The sequence below is a fragment of the Bos javanicus genome, chromosome 3 (assembly GCF_032452875.1).
Source record: "Bos javanicus breed banteng chromosome 3, ARS-OSU_banteng_1.0, whole genome shotgun sequence".
NCBI lineage: Eukaryota > Metazoa > Chordata > Mammalia > Artiodactyla > Bovidae > Bos > Bos javanicus.
This window is the reverse complement of record NC_083870.1, coordinates 26,342,987-26,360,747: the sequence shown is the minus strand read 5'-3', so window position 1 is coordinate 26,360,747 and position 17,761 is coordinate 26,342,987. Positions and strand designations below refer to the sequence as shown.

The window sequence follows — 17,761 nt, the reverse complement described above, 5'->3', positions numbered from 1 at the left end:
AGGTGGAGAATTTGTTGAAATATCTCTTAGAAAACTTAATGATTAAAAGTAGGCAGCTGTGGGGTGCCCCAGGGACCCACCTCCAGCTCTAGCTCATTTAAGGTTGCATTAAAGATGTGGCAGATGGAATGAGTGCAGTGTTGATTAAATCCCCCCTCCTTGTAGCAAATCAAGGAGGAATAAAAGCCAGTGAGAATTTTAAAAACCCTGAGGACCTAGGCATTGCTTTTGCACCCAGAAAGCAATCAATAAATACTTGTTAGGTGAATAAACGATGGTTACAAGTGATAAAATGAAATTTAATTTGCAAGCAATACCATACAAATATTGCTTCTCTCAAAAAGAAATCTATTTTCAATTTGGCCAACAAATATTGGCTCAAGGAGCTATGTTCTAGGAACCACAGTCTGGTCTAATGTGACTCTCCAGGTCTCTTAAACACCAGGGGCTCTTGTGTGGCTGGTTGAGGGTAAAAGGACTTTAAGAGACGGTTAGAGTTTTGTATCTACTGATACAAAACTCTGTTAAACAGGCATGGGCTTTAAGAATTCCACTGGTCTCTTAAGATTCTATCGAACATTTTTAAAGTTAGAAGCCCCAACCACTCACTAAAAATGAATTCTCTAGCTCCTGGGGGCTAATTACTACCACAGCTCTGGTCTGCATGCAAAATGAGGATTGTTAGAGGGCAGCAAGTTGAAATTGGAGTCTTTCTGTTTTCACATGGATGGGCACTATTTAACTGCTATCTGCAGTAGGAGCAGGAATCTCTTGGAAAGTGGGGATATAGGTAACACAAGGCAGGGATTCTTTTTTTTTTTTTTTTTAATTGGAGGATAATTGCTTTACAATGTTGTGTTGGTTTCTGTCGCACAGCAAGGTGAATCAGCCATTAATTGTTAATCGCTCAGTCATGTCCAACTCTTTTGTGACGCTATGGACTGTAGCCCACCAGGCTCCTCTGTCCATGGCATTCTCCAGCCAAGAATACTGGAGTGGGTAGCCATTCCATTCTCCAGGGGATCTTCCTGTCCCAGGGATTGAACCCAAGACTCCTGCACTGCAGGCAGATTCTTTACCATTTGAGCCAACAGGGAAACCCTGAATCAGCCATAAGTATACATATAATCCCGTCCTTCTTGTGCCTGCCACCTGCCCACCCCCACACTCCCAATCCCACCCCTCTAGTTGTCACAGAGCACCAGGATGAGCTCAAAGCAAGGATTCTTTATAGAAACTATGATTCTGGGATGCCCAATACCACTGGATGAAAGCTGGGAAAATGAACTTTCCTTTGAAATGACTTAGTAAATTCTGTGGTTCCCAATAGCATAGACAGCATTCTCAGCATCCACCACAGCCCGCTGTTTGGATGGGCACCATAGCACATGGTGGAAAGGTGGAAACACATAGGCGTAAGCCTGCACTGCTGGCACCTGGGGAAGCACCTGTCAGTGCCGCTCTCGCCAGAGAAGAGGGCAGGGTGGAGGAGAACAGTTGCTTTGTGAGAAAACATTAGAAAGGATGCTGGGCCAGGCTTGTGAAAGGAGCAATGTAGGGAAGGAGGTTGGGCTCCAAAAATCACTGCAGATGGTGACTGCAGCCATGAAATTAAAAGATGCTTGCTCCTTGGAAGAGAAGCTATGACAAACCTAGATAGTGTATTAAAAAGCAAAGAGATCACTTTGCCCACAAAGGTCCGTATGGTCAAGACTGTGGTTTTTTTCAGTAGTCATGTATGGCTGTGAGAGCTGGACTGTAAAGAAGGCTGAGTGCTGAAGAATTAATGTTTTTGAATTGTGGTGTTGGAGAAGACTCTTGACAGACTCTTGGACAGCAAGGAGATCAAACAAGTCAATCCTAAAGGAAATCAGTCCTGAACGTTCATTGGAAGGACTGATGCTGAAGCTGAAGCTCCAATACTTTGGCCACCTGATGTGAAGAACTGACTCACTGGAAAAGACCCTGATGCTGGGAAAGATGGAAGACCAAAGGAGGAGTGGCAGAGGATGAGATGGTTAGATAGCATCACTGACTCAATGGACATGAATCTGAGCAAACTCCAGGAGATAGTGAAGGACAGGGAAGCCCGGCGTGCTGCAGTCCATGGGGTCACAGAGTCAAACATGACTTAGAAACTGAACAATAGGGAAGCAGCAGCAGAGCCTGGCATGTAAGAACAGGCATCAAGCTGTGGGGGATCAAGACCCAGCTCTGCCACTTATTGGATATGGGGCCTGGGCAAATTTTCTAATTTCTCTATTCCATAATGTAAAGTGGGGATGTTAATAATAGTAGCTCCCTCAGAGGGTCCCTGAAAGAACTAAATGATACAGTGTAAGTAAAGCATGGTACCTGACTTGCCACGTGTTGAACCTTAAATCAATGATATTGATGACCATTATTAGTTAGAATCATTTAGAAATATTGCAGATCAGCACACCAGGAGGAAAGAAATATTTTACTAAATGCTTGCAGTGACTCGGTTTAAGCCAGATAACAACCTTGAGATGTAGAAATGATACTGTTCTAGCCATTATATGAATAGGATAAAGAAGCTCTGTGGGGTTAGACGGCTTGCCTAAAGCCCTGTATCTAGCTAGTAGTGGAGCCAGTGTCAAACTCAGTCTTGTCTGAGTTTTTCCTAAGCCTGAAAGTGAAAGTCGTTCAGTGGTGTCCAACTCTTTCTAGTCCATGGAATTCTCTAGGCCAGAATACTGGAGTGGGTAGACGTTCCTGTCTCCAGCAAATCTTCCCGACCCAGGAATCAAACTGGGGTCTCCTGCATTGCAAGTGGATTCTTTACCAGCTGAGCTACCAGGGAAGCTCTAAGTCTGTATTCCTTCTATCACATTTTGCTGATATCCAGGGCCAGATTGAGATATGTGGAGAGCCTACCCACGAAAGCAGTATCCTTACCTCAGGTAAAAATAAAAACAATTAAAAACCTTAAAAGAAGTATAAGAAAGGTCAACATCTATTTAATTTCCCAGATGACTCCAGTGAAAAAAATATGTATCACTTTCTTTCCAAACCACTTCAGTGGTTGTGTTTTGGTGCCAGAAGCACATGCCTTACTGTTTTCTCCAGTGACCAAAGATGGAGCATCATTAGGAGGGAGTGTCCTGTGACTTTCTGTCCAGGATTCCCTAACTTCAGAGGAATTTCCTGGTGTGGCCAGGAAATTGTTCAAGTTTTAGGAGGTGCTGTATGGATGCATTAATAATAGCAAATTATTAATGGCACTGATAGTATCAATGTAAACAATAATAGCAGCCATTTATTACACATATATGTGTCTGGCACTTTATAAAAACTTTCTCATGTAATTCCCACAATGACTCTCACTATTTTACCAGTGAGGTTCTATAAAATTAAGTTACATCCCAAAGGATACATAATGTTATCCCGGAGATTAGAGCAACTCCGATCTCTAAGTGTTTCTACCACACAGAGCTGTTCAAAGTTACCCAGGGGTGAGTGACAGTGCAGAGACTAGCAGAGTATAGTCAGGGGTCTTTCCACTGCATCTCCCTCCTTCTTAAAGGGTCATCCACGAAGCCTGCCCTAAAACCAGCCTGATGGAAGCTGCTCAGCCTCTCTTCCCAGCCAACCACCTCAAATGCATTTGGGGTCCATACTTAGAGTTCCCAAGGAGTGGAATGCCTATGAGAAGGTGACCTATACAGCCTCAGGAAAGTTACAAAGAAATAGATATTTTTTCTGTATTTAGAAATATCTTTATCATCTGTGGTCTCAGGAATAATGCCTGCAAGGTACACCAGAAAACATCCTTCTGTGTTACAGCTCTGCATGAGTATCATGATATAGCGTGGTGGGTGGGAGTGTGGGTTCTGGAAGCAAATGTCAGGATTTGAAATGCAATTATGTGTTTGTGCCTGGTTGCTAGCTGTGTGCAACTTTACACAAGTTTCTAATCAGGACATCGTAATATTTATCTATTTGTTGTGAGTTGTAAATCAGATAATATATGCAAAGTTATTTGGCACCATGAGGTGAACACAAAAAACATTTGAAAATTATCACCACCACCACCATCTACCTAATGCTATTTGCTTAATTTCATTGTCTAGTATATTAATCCAGCTAACATTTTATCTAACTCATTTAAAGTGTGGTAATGTCATGCTCTCAGGTACCGGTTATGGTTCTTTTAATATAGGCAATTGAGAAAAAGCCAACTAAATAGTGTTAAACTAATAAACAGTCCATTTAATCCCAAATAACCAGCTTTTACTTTATGAAGTAGAAAGAAGGCAGAAAACCTTTCATTGGTGGTAGGGTTCTAATATTATTGGTAGCTCATGGCTGAACTGAGTGAACTGTAACTTCTATCTATCTATTTACCCCACCATGCCTCTGTCCACTTGTCTATTCAGAAAACACTTAAAGAGTCTTCTTTGTATTCAAGGAACTGTCGCTACACGTTTGGGATCTGGTTCCCTGACCAGGGATCAAACCCGGCCCCCGCTACATTGGAAACTCAGAGTCTTAGCCACTGGACCACCAGGGAAGTCCCTGTTTTTTCATATAGAATGTACTGTTCTGTGTCTTGCTCTGTTGCTCAACATTATGTTTCTTATTTGAAAACATACGTCTCTCAGTCACCAGGAAATAGAAGTTAAAATCACAGCAGTATTCCACAATATCCAGTGTTCGTGAAGACGTGACGCGCTGGGTCCCTCATACACCTCTGGTTAAGAATAACTTGGTAAATCACTTTGGAAAACGAAATGGCAGTATCTACTAGGATCAATTTATTGGCTTTCTGGACATACTGTTTTGTGAAGTGCTTATTTTAAGATACTAGAAAAAGAATTAAAAGTTAGCAACAACTAGGTCCTACCGTATAGCAAAGGGAATTATATCCAGTCTACTGGTTTAAACCGTAGTGGAAAAAAAAATTTTTTTTAAAAGAATGTACATATGTGTATAACTGAGTCACTTTACTATGCAGCAGAAATTAGTACAACATTATAAATCAACTATTCATCAAAAATGATTTTTTAAATAAAAAAGAACTTAAATGGATCATCACTTAGAAAAAAAGAATTAAAAGAGCAAAACAAAGCAGGAAGAGGAACATTAATGAAGATAAAAGCTAGACTTAATTAAATTAGGAAATCAGAGAAAGTAAAAATAAAACCAAAACCAAAACCTGGTTCCTTCAAAACTACTATAAAGCCAATTAACACCTTGTAAATCTATTTTAAGATGACAGAGGGTTTGGGGAGAAAGAGCACCCAAGATTAGGAATAGGAAGAGATAAGATGAAGAGAAAGCAAATTATAAAAGAATGTTAGAATGAAACAGGCTAGTGAGCTCAGAAACAGATCCAAACACATTTGAATACTTGATTTATGATAAAAATAACACTAATGAGAAGTGGGGGAAGGATAGTGTTTTGACCCATCTTAACCACCGTCTTTGCCCATGCACAATATTTTTCTAGATGGTTGTAGATATAAATGTGAGAGGTTAAACATTAAAGCTTCCACAAGATAACCTAGAAGAAAACATTTATGACCTTGAAATAGGTAGACATCTTAAACTGCTTACAAAAAATTCCTGGTATAAAGAAAAAGATAAATTGAACTGTGTAAAAATTAGGAACTTCACTCATTGAAAGACATCATTAAGAGAGTGAAAAAGCAAGCCAGAGAGTAGAAGAGATTTCTCAATACATATAACCAAATTGCACTCAGCATATAATTCCTACATATCAAAAAGAAAAAGATAACCCAATAGAAAAATAGATGAAAGACAAAATACACATTTTTACTGATAAAGAAAATGGAGAAAGATGCTAATATCTTCTCTAGGCAAACAGATCTACAAATGAATGAGTTTTATTCATTTAGGCCTTGTGATTACTATTTAGTGGCAGCACGCATATTGGAGGAGAGTGACAGAGAGAAAAGACAGCTGGAACTATAAGAACTAAAGTTATCAATTGACAGCTTTGGCCACAGTCTAAGTTAAAATAAATGTGTTGGCCTGAGTCAGGCGCTTCAAGGGAAATGAAGCAAGTGACTTGCTTCAGAGAGGACAGCTGCTGGTCTAAGTCACTCAACGTCTTAATCTGGCATCCGTAATAGATGCTCCTGAGACGTGGCCTGCACAGAAGAGAGGACTGTTCCTGCAACTGAGACCAGTTGACTGCCTTTGGAAACTCACCATCCGTGCCACAGTGGCGTCTGTTTCCCACATGGAACAGCAGTTATGACCAGTAAATATTCTGTTTAAGAACCCTGTGTTAAAGACTTGATATTCTTCAACACTTCAGCGGAAGCCCCACTGCAAAGGAATCATCTACTCAGGTCAACTGTTGATAGAATGGCTCAGCCAAGGCACTTAGCTGTGATCCCAGAATGATATCCTCAGCACTGTCTGGTGAAGAGAACAGTCTGAGAGACATTCCATTTATTTTCTCAGCTACCTGGTGATGAAGATGTTATTTCCTCCACATCCTATATGAGGGGACTGAGGTCTGGGGAGTTAAATGACTAAAGGGCAGAGAACACAGTCAATAAGTAGAAGAACCAGGGCTCTCCTCTGAGGTTTTCTGGGTTCAGACCCTGTGTTCTTGCCATTCTACACATTAAGTGATTAGGGACTTACTGATGAGCAGCGGATGGATTGTGGTAATGCAGGAAATCACATACCTGAAATACCAAAACCGATGATAAATACAATTGCTCCAGCCAGAATAATGATGATGCTAATAATGCTATGGAGAGAGAAAGAAACAGGAAATTACTTCTTTATTCCACTTAACATGCTGCTTTGCAACCTAGGCTCATACCTGCCCTTTGTAGGAGGTATTATATAAAGACTCTCAACTTTTTCTTCAAAATATGTCCTTTCCTAGAAATAGGTGCCTTAGAAAGGGATCTCAACAATTCCATCCTCGGCCCCCTGGGTGCTGGGATAGATTAAAGGAGTGGCTCTTTTGTCTGATTGTGTGCATCATCTTATTTTCCTATTTCCAGATCAGTGAAGATCAGACACAAAGACTGCTGGGGAAAACCCAATGGCATTTCTGTAATGCCAGGTGGCACTTGAGGGAGACGAGTTCAATCCTTAGCCCACCCTGAGCATTACTGCATCCCTCTTATTACATCATTAGTCTATCTCTTTGTCTCCTTCCATAGACTTTAAACTCCACTAAGGACAGCGGTCATATCTTTGCTTTGTACCCACTAGTCCACTTCACTCTGTAGATCCTCACTGAGAGTTTGTTTTATTAAAACAGTAAGAAGTTTATTACAGAGAGCTTAGGAAACACAGATAAACAAAAATAAGACAATAAAGTCACCTGAAACTCCACCATCCAGACATAACAACTGGTAACTTCTTGAAATGTATCTTGTCAGTTTTCAATGAGCAGATTAATAAATGATGTTTAGGAAATAAACAAATAAGGAAATACTGCTTATATTTACTGAGTGCTAGAATTATGTCACAGATATGTTGTTTTAGGCACCATTTATGGACTATGTCATTTATCCATGTGATAACCTTATGAGGTAAACAAACGTATCTCCATTTTACAGATGAAGACATGACATAGGGATAGTAAGCTTCTTCCCTAAATTCACATGGTTGGTAAGTGGCAGAGCTGGGATTAGACTGTGTCTCCAGAATCTGTACTTGACTACTTCCTACACTGCCTGCCAGGGATGGGGGTTCAAGATGGGGTGTGTCCCTCCTCTCTGCCCAGAGGAACCTATTAGGGGATACCGGCTTGAGCTGCCGAGAGTGACTCAGACAGAACAGAAGGTGCAGGTCAGAGCTGGCGTGGTGGCAAAGCAGTCCCTGGGAAGCTTTCCCAGTGCTGCCTGCTCTGGTGCATAAGTCATCAGGCAGGTGTCCTCCGCCACAGTCTCATTGCTGCCAACTCACACATTCCCTGCACCCACACCGATGTTATGCAATTGGCAGGACAAAAGAGAGGTACAGGGAGGCAAAGAATGATGCTATAGAGAGAAGGGAAGCACAGGGCATTTTTCTTGCTGCCCCGAATAGGCTCATTGAACCCAGCTCCCCTCAGCTCAGGGATGGGCCCACCAGAGAGAAACGATAGACTCACGAGGAACAATTTGAGTAAACAGTTCCCCTAGAGGTTAAGCCCTCATGAGGTATAGCCATAGGGACAACAATTGAATAAACAAAATCATCACTAGGACTGATAAGGTATCTGCAGTTGATTCCAAGAAGAGACCACATTTGACAACTGCCCCCTTTCTTTACACACCTAGGTGTGGCCTCAAATATTATTGGTCCAAGTGTGTGAGAACAGCTTAACAAACTCATAGCAAGAGGTACTGTCTGGCTTTCTGACTACTGAGCTGGACAGAGCAGACTTGCATTTGTGACCCAGGAATCACTTACCTTGGGTGAATTACTTTGTCTCTCTGAGACTCAGTTTCTTTATCTTTAAAATGGGAGTATGAGTAATTCCTGCTCCATCTGTTATAAAAATATTATAAGTTGAAGTATGCCCCTCCCTACTCATATTTTGAAGTCCTAACCCCCAGGACCTCAGAATGTGACTTTATTTGGCAATAGTCATTGCAGATGTGATTAGTTAAGATGAAATCATACTGGAGTAGTGCTGTGCTTAGTCGCTAAGTCATGTCCAACCCTTTGCAACCCCATGGACTGTAGTCTGCCAGGCTCCTCTGTCCATGGCGATTCTCCAGGCAAGAATGCTGAAGTGGATTGCCATGCCCTTCTTCAGGGAATCTTCCCAACCCAGGGATCGAAGCCAGGTCTGCCGCATTGCAGGCAGATTCTTTACTGTCTGAGCCACCAGGGAAACCCACAGTGGAGTGGGGTAGGCCCTATTCCGTAAGACTGGTGTAATCCCTTCTCCAGTGGATCTTCCTGACCCAGGAATTGAACTGGGGTCTCCTGCATTGCAGGCAGATTCTTTACCAGCTGAGCTACCAGGGAAGCCCCTGGAGTAGGGTGGGCCCTAATTCAACATGACTGGTATCCTTATATAAAGGGGATATTTGGACACAGACACTCACAAGGAAAACAGCATGTGAAGATGAAAGCAGAGATCTGGAAGCCAAGGAACACCAAAGATTGCCAACTAATACCAGAAGCTGGGGGTGAAGCCTGAACAGATTCTTCTCATGGTCCTCGGGAGGAACCACCCAGACTGCTAGTCTCCAAAACAGTGAGACAATATTTTTTTTTCTGTTGTTACCCAGTTTGTGGTATTTTATTATAGCAGACCTAGCTTTGATCTTGTTTTAAGATCAAATGGGCAGTGATTGTTGCATATTCCATACAGGGCTCTTCATGTTTCTTTTTTACTGTAAAAAAAATTTATCTGTGGCTATTTGCTGCATACTTATTATTAAAAGCTATGACTTAAATCTAGAGAATAACCCAACTTGTAATAACAAAAATATCATAAGTATTTTGGTATATCAAAAAGAGCATGTAGTAGGGTAGGCTTCGTGCTAAGCATTCAGTGTACATTTTCTCATTTGTTTGAATGATCAAGTCCTGGTCTCCTTAATTTCTCTCATATTCCTCCATTTCTGTCCCCACTGCTCCTGGTCAGCACCATGTCTCAGCGGCATCATTGCAACACTCTCCTGACAGCCCTGCTTCTAGACTAAACCTTACTAACCCATGCTTCACCCTGGCCAGAATCAGTGGTGACTTCAGAATTTTTTATTATGTATTTATTTATGTATTTATTTCTGGCTGCACGGGGTCTTCGCGGCTGCACACAGACTTTTTCTAGTTGCGGCAAATGGGGGCTACTCTCTAGTTGCAGCGCACAGGCTTCTCATTGCGGTGCCATGGCTTCTCCTGTTGCAGAGCACGGGCTCTAGGCACGCAGGCTTAGTAGCTGTGGTGCTCAGGCTTAGCTGCTCCATAGCACGTTGGATCTTAGTTCTCAGACCAGGGACAGAAGCTGCATTGGCAGGTGGATTCTTAACCACTGGACCACCAGGGAAGTCCCAGAATTTCTATATGAGTGTGGCTTAGGGGGGATGACCTAGTCGAAATGGGGCTGAGGGTGATACTGAGGCAGTATAATGCTGTAATCACGGCACGGCTTCTGGGTCCAGCCTGAACAGGTTCACATCCCAGCACCACTAGGTACTAACTGCGGACCTTGTTTCCATTCCTTCTTGTGAAGACCGAGTTGACACATTTTAAAAGATCACCTAGAACAGCCGCACACAGAAAGCTTTAAGTGGTATTAGCTATTACCATGGAGAAGGCAATGGCACCCCACTCCAGTACTTTTGCCATCTATGGGGTCGCACAGAGTTGGACACGACTGAAGCAACTTAGCAGCAGCAGCAGCAGCAGCAGCAGCAGCTATTACCATCCTTGTTTTCCTTCTGTGGTTATATAATAAGCACAGGTTTATAACTAAGTATACATTTCATTGGTGGTGCCAATGGAAATGCTTGTGAGGACCACCCGTTGCATAGCTACAGAGCTACTGATCAGAATGACTACAAAACTAATCATACTAGTCCTGTGCTTAAAACTTCAGGTGCCTTTCCATCTCCCTCATAGTAAAAATCCACTTTGTGATGTAGACAACATGGCCTTCCAAAGGGAGTCTTAACCCTGTCTCTCCAGCCTTGCTGCTTCCCACACTGCCCCTGGCATCCTGCACTCCAGACCACCCTTCCAGCCCGCTGGGCCATCACAGATCTCCCTGCCACAGGCCTGCCCTCTTTAACGAGGGGGGTGGACAGCAGAGACACTGAATAGATACCTGGACACTCACCAGCAGAGAGGGGACAGTGGAGATTGTACATCACAGTCAGAGCAGCTGAGCCCATCTCCCTCACCCCCAGGCCCCCATGCTTCCCCGGCAGTGGAAGCAGAGCCCTGCTGTCTGTCAGCAAGTTCCCTCTCTAAGCAGAAATCACCTTGAGGTTTGGGCTGAGCTGGTATTCCCTTGGGAAACAGCTCACCCTCCAGAGCCTTGGAAAGAGAAGCAGGAACTATCAGAGCAGCCAAATGAAATAATTCCTGCCTGTTGCTTGTTAATTTTTTAAAAAGATGAATAAAATATTTCACATAAGATGTTCTTACATCGCTTTTTGGTTTTTACTTCCTAAGAATCATTTCTAATAACTACGCTACAGGAAATGTTTAATGCAAAACTGTGTCTTCTAACCAACTGCACTGGAATTCACAGTGCACGTTTGTTAGACCCTCCTGACAAAAAAGCCCAGATGACAGCCAGTGTCTTTGGAGGATTTGTTCACTTAATAAACATTAATTAAGTAGTTCCTAAGTGCAGGACATTGTTCTGGGCACTATGCAGGAAGTAGACAGATGAAGTAAACCAAATGCCTGCCCTCAAGAACCTTACAGTAAATTGAGGTAAGACATGCACAAATAAAACATATACAAACATACGTTGCACACACAGACACATATACATGCCACTGTAATAAGATATAACGTGAGGGTTTCAATGAAGAGAGGAGCAAGTTCTCACAGGAATTCTAGGAAGGTAGGAAATTACTTTCAGGGCTTCCCTGGCAGCTCAGCTAGTAAAGAATCCACCTGCAATGTGGGACACCTGGATTCGATCCCTGGGTTGAGAGGATCCCCTGGAGAAGGGAAAGGCTACCCATTCCAGTATTCTGCCGTGGAGAATTCCAGGGACTGTATATTCCATGGGGTCACAAAGAGACACGACTGAGCGACTTTCACTTCACTTCAGGAACTGATTTAAATCTGAGAGAAATAGGGAGAATCAAAGTACATTTTCATGTACAAATTTCAAAGAAAGTAAAGAGAAAGGCTTCATCCAAAAGTATGTTTAGCTAATTCATGCTAATAGATACTCTGTCTCCAAGGCAGAACCAAAAGGAAAAGTTGTCTCTGCTGCACTGCACGGGGTCAGGACCCGAGCATCACACCGGAGCGTTCTGGGCCGGCGGAGGGGAGTTTCAGGGGCTGCAGACCTCAGCCTGCCAGGGGAGGGGCCCGCCTTGCAGACGGGGAATCAGCATAAAACAACCACACAGCCTGAGGAGGGCCTCGCTCACTTCTCTCATGTGCCTTTGCTTCAAGTGCTGGCCCTTTCTGCGGCACTAGAAAAAATGAGGCATTTCTGTTAAGACGTGCTGTGTTCCCGAATAACCTCATGTTCTACAAAATCACACAATGAACGTAATAGGCTTGTGGGGAAAAAAATAGGGCTAAGGGAAGACCATTCAAACCCATGTGACTCTGTGATCGGTCTCTTAAGAGACACAGTAATTGGTACCTTGGGAGATGACTTGGCAGCCAAACCAGGCAGCTTAGTAGGCCCAGAAGCTGCTTCAGGGAAATTTTTAAATGGACAGAAACCATTGAGTGGAAACTCCAACTTAAGGTGATATGAGGCAGTGAGGTTGTGGTAAAGGTGGGTACAATGGCGGGAAGTGGAACCTGGGGGGTGGAAGGCCGGATGTGGGCCTCTGGGGTGGGAGCCCCAAGTGCATGGGTTCATTTAAAATTAAAAGCAAAACAGAACAGAAAGCCATACTCAGCCCTTTCCCACCGACACTGTCATTCTTCTCTGCTGTTTCAGCTCCTCTCGCCTTGGAAACATTTGCATGTGACTCAATACTACATCTATGTTAAACTGTATCAGTCCTCTCTTTTCTGACCACATGTGAGCTAATTGACTTTATAGATACCTATATTGCAGCAGACAGACTATAGTAATGAGTTACCAAGAAACAAGATTGATGATATCCTAACTCTGCAGTTTCAGAAGTTCCAAATAGGCAATCCTTTTGACCTAACAATCACCCTTCTAAATGGGGTACCACCTCCTTCTGGCTATATGAGACCCTAATAAATTTTATTTGCAATTCCTTGTTGAAAAGAAGCAATGTTTAATCTTCTTTAGCTTATATTTTTATGGAATGTGTTATTAATATGTGCTTCCAAAATTGTATGAAATTCCTAGAAATTTATCAGTTAAAGGTGTTTGCTATCCGTGATACGTCCGGTTATAGTGTAATTAGTCATAATTCCAGTTATTATCTTAAAATGTTACCTCACTGAAACAATCAAATTTCCTTGTCAATTGCATTGAAGTGAACTCTCCTCAGGTCTTTAAAAAAAAAGAAAAGAAAACTGGAATGAGATACCTACCTTTTAAGGACCAACTCTCACTGTATCAGAGATTCGTAAGGATGATTAACCAATAGCTAATGCTTATCGGTCCTGTTCTGTGTGCCAGTGCTGTGCATCCAGAGTCTCGTTCATTCCTTACAGTAATGCCTAGAGGCAAGTGTTGCTATCTTTACCTTTCTACATGTGGGGAGACTGAGGCTTAGCTTAAGTAAATGACCAAACTCTCACAGCTAGAAAGTGGGAGAGTCGGGTCTCAAACCCAGGGAGTCCAGTTTGTGAGCCCATTCTCCTAAGAGCCATACTTGTAGAAAAAGTGCCATATGGCAGGAGGCTGCAAGTTTGGAAGGCCTCCTCAGCCCCACCCATGAATATCGTCTCTAGCTCTATTTCTGAAAACAAGGACTTCCCAAATTTGCTCTGCCGTTATGTAGAGCAGTCATCTGGGAAGGCATCAAATGCTCTTTGTTTTATTCAGACAATAATGCTTTCTCTGTTGTCCAGTTTCTTCCTCCTTTCCAAATACCTAGAAAACTGAGAGGGACTGTATTTCTTATAGATTAGCAGCTTACCTCTACTCGTGCCACTGATAAATGGTTAATACTCTGAAAACTAGGTTAAGTTAGCAAATATGGGATTCATCTGAATAAATTCTACTTTTAAATATTGCAAGCAGAATATTTGCATAAATCAAGTAAATATTTGAATAAATCAAACATATTACTTTGTTTATAAACTAATGAAGCAACTAGGTTTATAAAGGGATGCTGAAATTGAAGACATTTATTACAGCCTATCCAAAAAGGTTCTCTCTCTCTGCTTTTTTTTTTTTCCCCCAGAAAAGGAGAAAAGGAATTATTTGTGGCCCAGAGGGTAAAGCGTCTGCCTGCAATGCGGGAGACCCGGGTTCGATTCCTGGGTTGAGAAGATCCCCTGGAGAAGGAAATGGCAACCCACTCCAGTACCCTTGCCTGGAAAATCTCATGGACGGAGAAGCTGGTAGGCTACAGTTCATGGGGTCGCAAAGAGTCGGGCATGACTGAGCAACTTCACTTTCTTTCACTTTTTCTTTCTATGTGAAGCATTGGGCTTCAAGGTAAAACTATGTACCATTCTCTAGATATCGATTAGTGTAGATTGCTTAGAACTAGGTTGAGAAGCTTAGATTGCTGAGTACTCAAGTTCTTTCTTTCCCTGAAGAATCCAGAGTATGTTTCCCTACCTCTACGTTCCTCTCCTTCACCTCTTCATTTTGGAGAAATCAAGGCCAGTGTGGATCCAGGAAATGAGATCACAGAGTGGATCAGAAAATGAGCAGCAAGAGTGGGGAGTGAAGAGTGAGGAAGAAAATTGGCAAAGAGAAGGAGCTGTTCCTGGGAGCTTGAGGAGAGTGTAGAAGAGGGGGCATCCTTTCTGCCCCATACTGCAGAATGGGTATCCCTGCTCTGCCCATACTGCCTTAATGACAGCAGACAACGTGGCTTTGTGTTGAGGAAAGGGATTTTAGGAAACTGTATGAGAAGCCTGGGTGCTTTTGAGTCAAGTTGAGGAATCCTCTCTTCTTTCAAGCTGCCACTAGGGGTCATAACACAGGATTGTGGGGTCCTCCAAAGCCCGGGCCCCAGGATTACATCGTATCTGGGCCCCGATGCCACAAAACCAGAGAGCCATGACCAGCAAGTGTATTTCAATTTGCACACCAGCTTCTTTTGTATGATTGATGGTGATGGCCTAGGATATCATGTTGGAAAAGAGTGCAAGGCTGCCTCCAGACTCAGCAAGAGAGAGGACCACTATTGATAAATGATTTCTAAGTGATCACATGGGCCTTATCCCTGGGTTAGCAGCAACACATGAAAGGGGGCTTTAATTGGCTGATCAGTACCAACTACCTGAGTCTCAGGCTAATTTAGTTCAGTTCAGTTCACTTCAGTCATTCAGTCATATCCAACTCTTTGCAACCCCATGGACTGCAGCATGCCAGGCTTCCCTGTCCATCACCAACTCCTGGAGCTTGCTCAAACTCGTGTCCATCAAGTCGAGGCTAGTTTAATAGCAAATTGAGGCTAACTTAATAACAAATCAAGGCTAATTTAATAGCAAAGTAATGCCAGTCTAATGGCAATGTTAGCTGACTGCATATTTTGGCATAAATATGCCTATATTTTAAGAACACCGATTCATGTGTATATTTAGGACAGTGTTTCTCAAGTTTAGCCTTGCTGACGATTTGAACCGGATAATTCTTGGTTGTGGGGCTGTTCTGTTCATTGTAGGTTGTTTAGCAGCATCCCTGGCCACTAGCCGGGATGCCAGTAGCACCCCTGCCCTTCTTGTGACAGCCTAACACCATCTCCAGATGTGTCACCCAGGTTGATAATCATGGGTCCAGGAAAAACAGGGTCAGGGTGCTGGTGTGATTAGAAGAGAAGCCTTTTGAAGAATGGTTAGTAGAGAGGACTAACTGTAGTGATGATCATTCCAAAACGAAGTAGGCTGTATGGGCCTGTTCTCCATCACCCGGGAAGCAACAAAGCCAGTAGGTGAAAGTGCTAGAGGTTAGGTTTAGATTCGCCATAGAGAGAAACTTTCCGACAGAACTGTCGCACTGGCCTGAGCCTGCAGCCCCGCGTCACTGTGTGTGGGTGTGCACCCAGGGTTGAGCAACCACTTAAGGAGAGAAGAGGGAAGGGAAGAGCTTCTGGCACTAAACGAGGGTTGGAACAATCCCCAAAGTCCCTTTCAAATGTAGTAGTTAAATGATTCTGTAATCTGATACTCCTTGGCATTTGCTCTGGCCTTGCCATTGCCAGAGTTCTGTATTCTGTACCTGCCTCCTAAAACCTTTGTTAATCATGTACCAATGATAATTGATACTGAGTGTATGACCTCATTTAATGCCCACAGCAGCCCTCTGAGGGAGGTAATAATTTCTGTGTTTCATAGATAGGGAAACAAAGGCCCACTATCAAGGATCTCATCCAAGGGCTCATCCCTGGGAAATTAGACTCCATCATCCATGGCCTTCATTACTATACTCTATTTTATATAAATCCAAGTTTTGTAAACCCCAGTGTTCAGACCTGTACTGAGGCTCATGTTTTGTACAGTTGTAACTGGTGGAAGGACTACATGGCCAGTTTTACATGGACTGAAAGAGTCTCCCTCTACCTTTTGTCTGAAATCCTGAAAGGAAAACAGGAAGGAGGAGTGTCAGGTGGAAAAATATAGAATGTTCATAACTAGACACCACCTTTCCCCAGACAATGTTGGGTGTGCAGCAAAGCCATTTTATTTTATTCTTAAGCCAGCTCTATTTATAACCGTCCCCCGATTGCCCACAAAGCCCACATTAGCATTTCATCAGCCGGGTGCACAAGCAGAGTGAGACAAAAGTCAACACAAGGTTGATTACTAGTCCTTTTCCTAATCATACCTGTATTTCCCGTTCCTCCTTATTCTCACCCCGGAGGAAAAAAACATTTCCAGAAGATTGCTTCAGCAGCATAACTGATCTCATTGTGTTTAACAACAAACACACTTCAAACCTTTTCCAAACCTCCCGTGAAGTGTCTGTACTGTTAGAGAAGCCTAGTGTCCTCTAAGCGGTCTGTGTGGCCTGCCCTGTAACAGCTTAACTGTGGGTCTCTCAAACCCATCTTGAGGAGACGCTCACAGCACCCAGGGTGAGGTTTGGCTGCTAACAAGCACTTCGTTTTCATGATCACAGTTGTTGTTTGGGCTGCTCTTCTTTCACCACTGCCTTCTCCCTGGCTTGGCCCACATCACCTCAGCCTGATCATTTCCGGAATGGACGACACTGAGAGAAAGCACTGTGTCATCCTTGCCCCTTATCAATTCCTCACAGAGCCCAGCACTCATGATCTGAGGAAGTCTCGATGGGAACAGGGGCTGGTGTCATTGAGAATGATGCCATTCATCCTTTGGTGGTGGTGGATTAGTTGCTAAGTCATGTCTATTTGTGACCCTATGGACTGCAGCCCACCAGGCTCCTCTGTCCCTGGGATTTCCCAGGCAAGAATACTGGAGTGGGTTGCCATTTCCTTCTCCAGAGGATCTTCTTGGCCCAGGGATTGAACTCATGTCCTATGTCTCCTGCATTGGCCGGCAAATTCTTTACTACTGAGCCACCAGAGAAACCCATCACCTTTGCCATACCCTAAAGCCACAGCGACCGTTTGGTGTTGTATTTTTTGACCTGGCTTCAGGATCATTCACTGTCACTGAAGAAATTCAGATAACTGCTTGGGCTGTATCCTCTCTGAACACCTAACCCTGGGATATTAGTTCACTGTTTATTCATTAAGAAAACCGGAAACAAATACATCTGTCTTCCTCAGAGCTTTTCTCTAGCCAAGCACATATGTCTGTCCCAGGCAGTCTGAAGTCTCTGCATCCTGAGATGGGATACAATGTCATATCTGTTGAGTCTGATGCTTCCATCATTCACTCTCTATTTCAGTAACCCTAGAAAATATTCCAGAGAAAACCAGGCCACTGTGTCTTGGAAGTCAGTAGGGATATGGTGTCCAGTCTTCCAAAAGTCCTACCAGGACTACAAATCTGCTGCAGATCTTCACCTGCT

At 43.2% G+C, this 17,761-nt stretch overlaps 1 protein-coding gene and 1 long non-coding RNA gene across 4 annotated transcripts in view; one reads left to right on the top strand and one right to left on the bottom strand.

The window, feature by feature from the left end:
* LOC133243228 (uncharacterized) overlaps nt 1-13,776 on the top strand; it is a 28,550-nt gene extending 14,774 nt beyond the window's left edge. The window contains exons 2-4 of the long non-coding RNA XR_009735025.1: nt 4,433-4,732; nt 6,120-6,250; nt 7,014-13,776. This is a non-coding gene — a long non-coding RNA (uncharacterized LOC133243228). The remainder of the gene's footprint in view (nt 1-4,432; nt 4,733-6,119; nt 6,251-7,013) is intronic.
* VTCN1 (V-set domain containing T cell activation inhibitor 1) overlaps nt 1-17,761 on the bottom strand; it is a 69,141-nt gene that overhangs the window by 22,076 nt on the left and 29,304 nt on the right. For all 3 annotated transcript variants that reach the window (XR_009735021.1, XM_061409817.1, XM_061409804.1), the window contains exon 2: nt 6,687-6,751. Coding sequence is in view for 2 of the 3 variants with exons in the window: in XM_061409817.1 (XP_061265801.1) it covers nt 6,687-6,751 (65 nt within the window). In the remaining variant the exon portion in view is untranslated. The remainder of the gene's footprint in view (nt 1-6,686; nt 6,752-17,761) is intronic.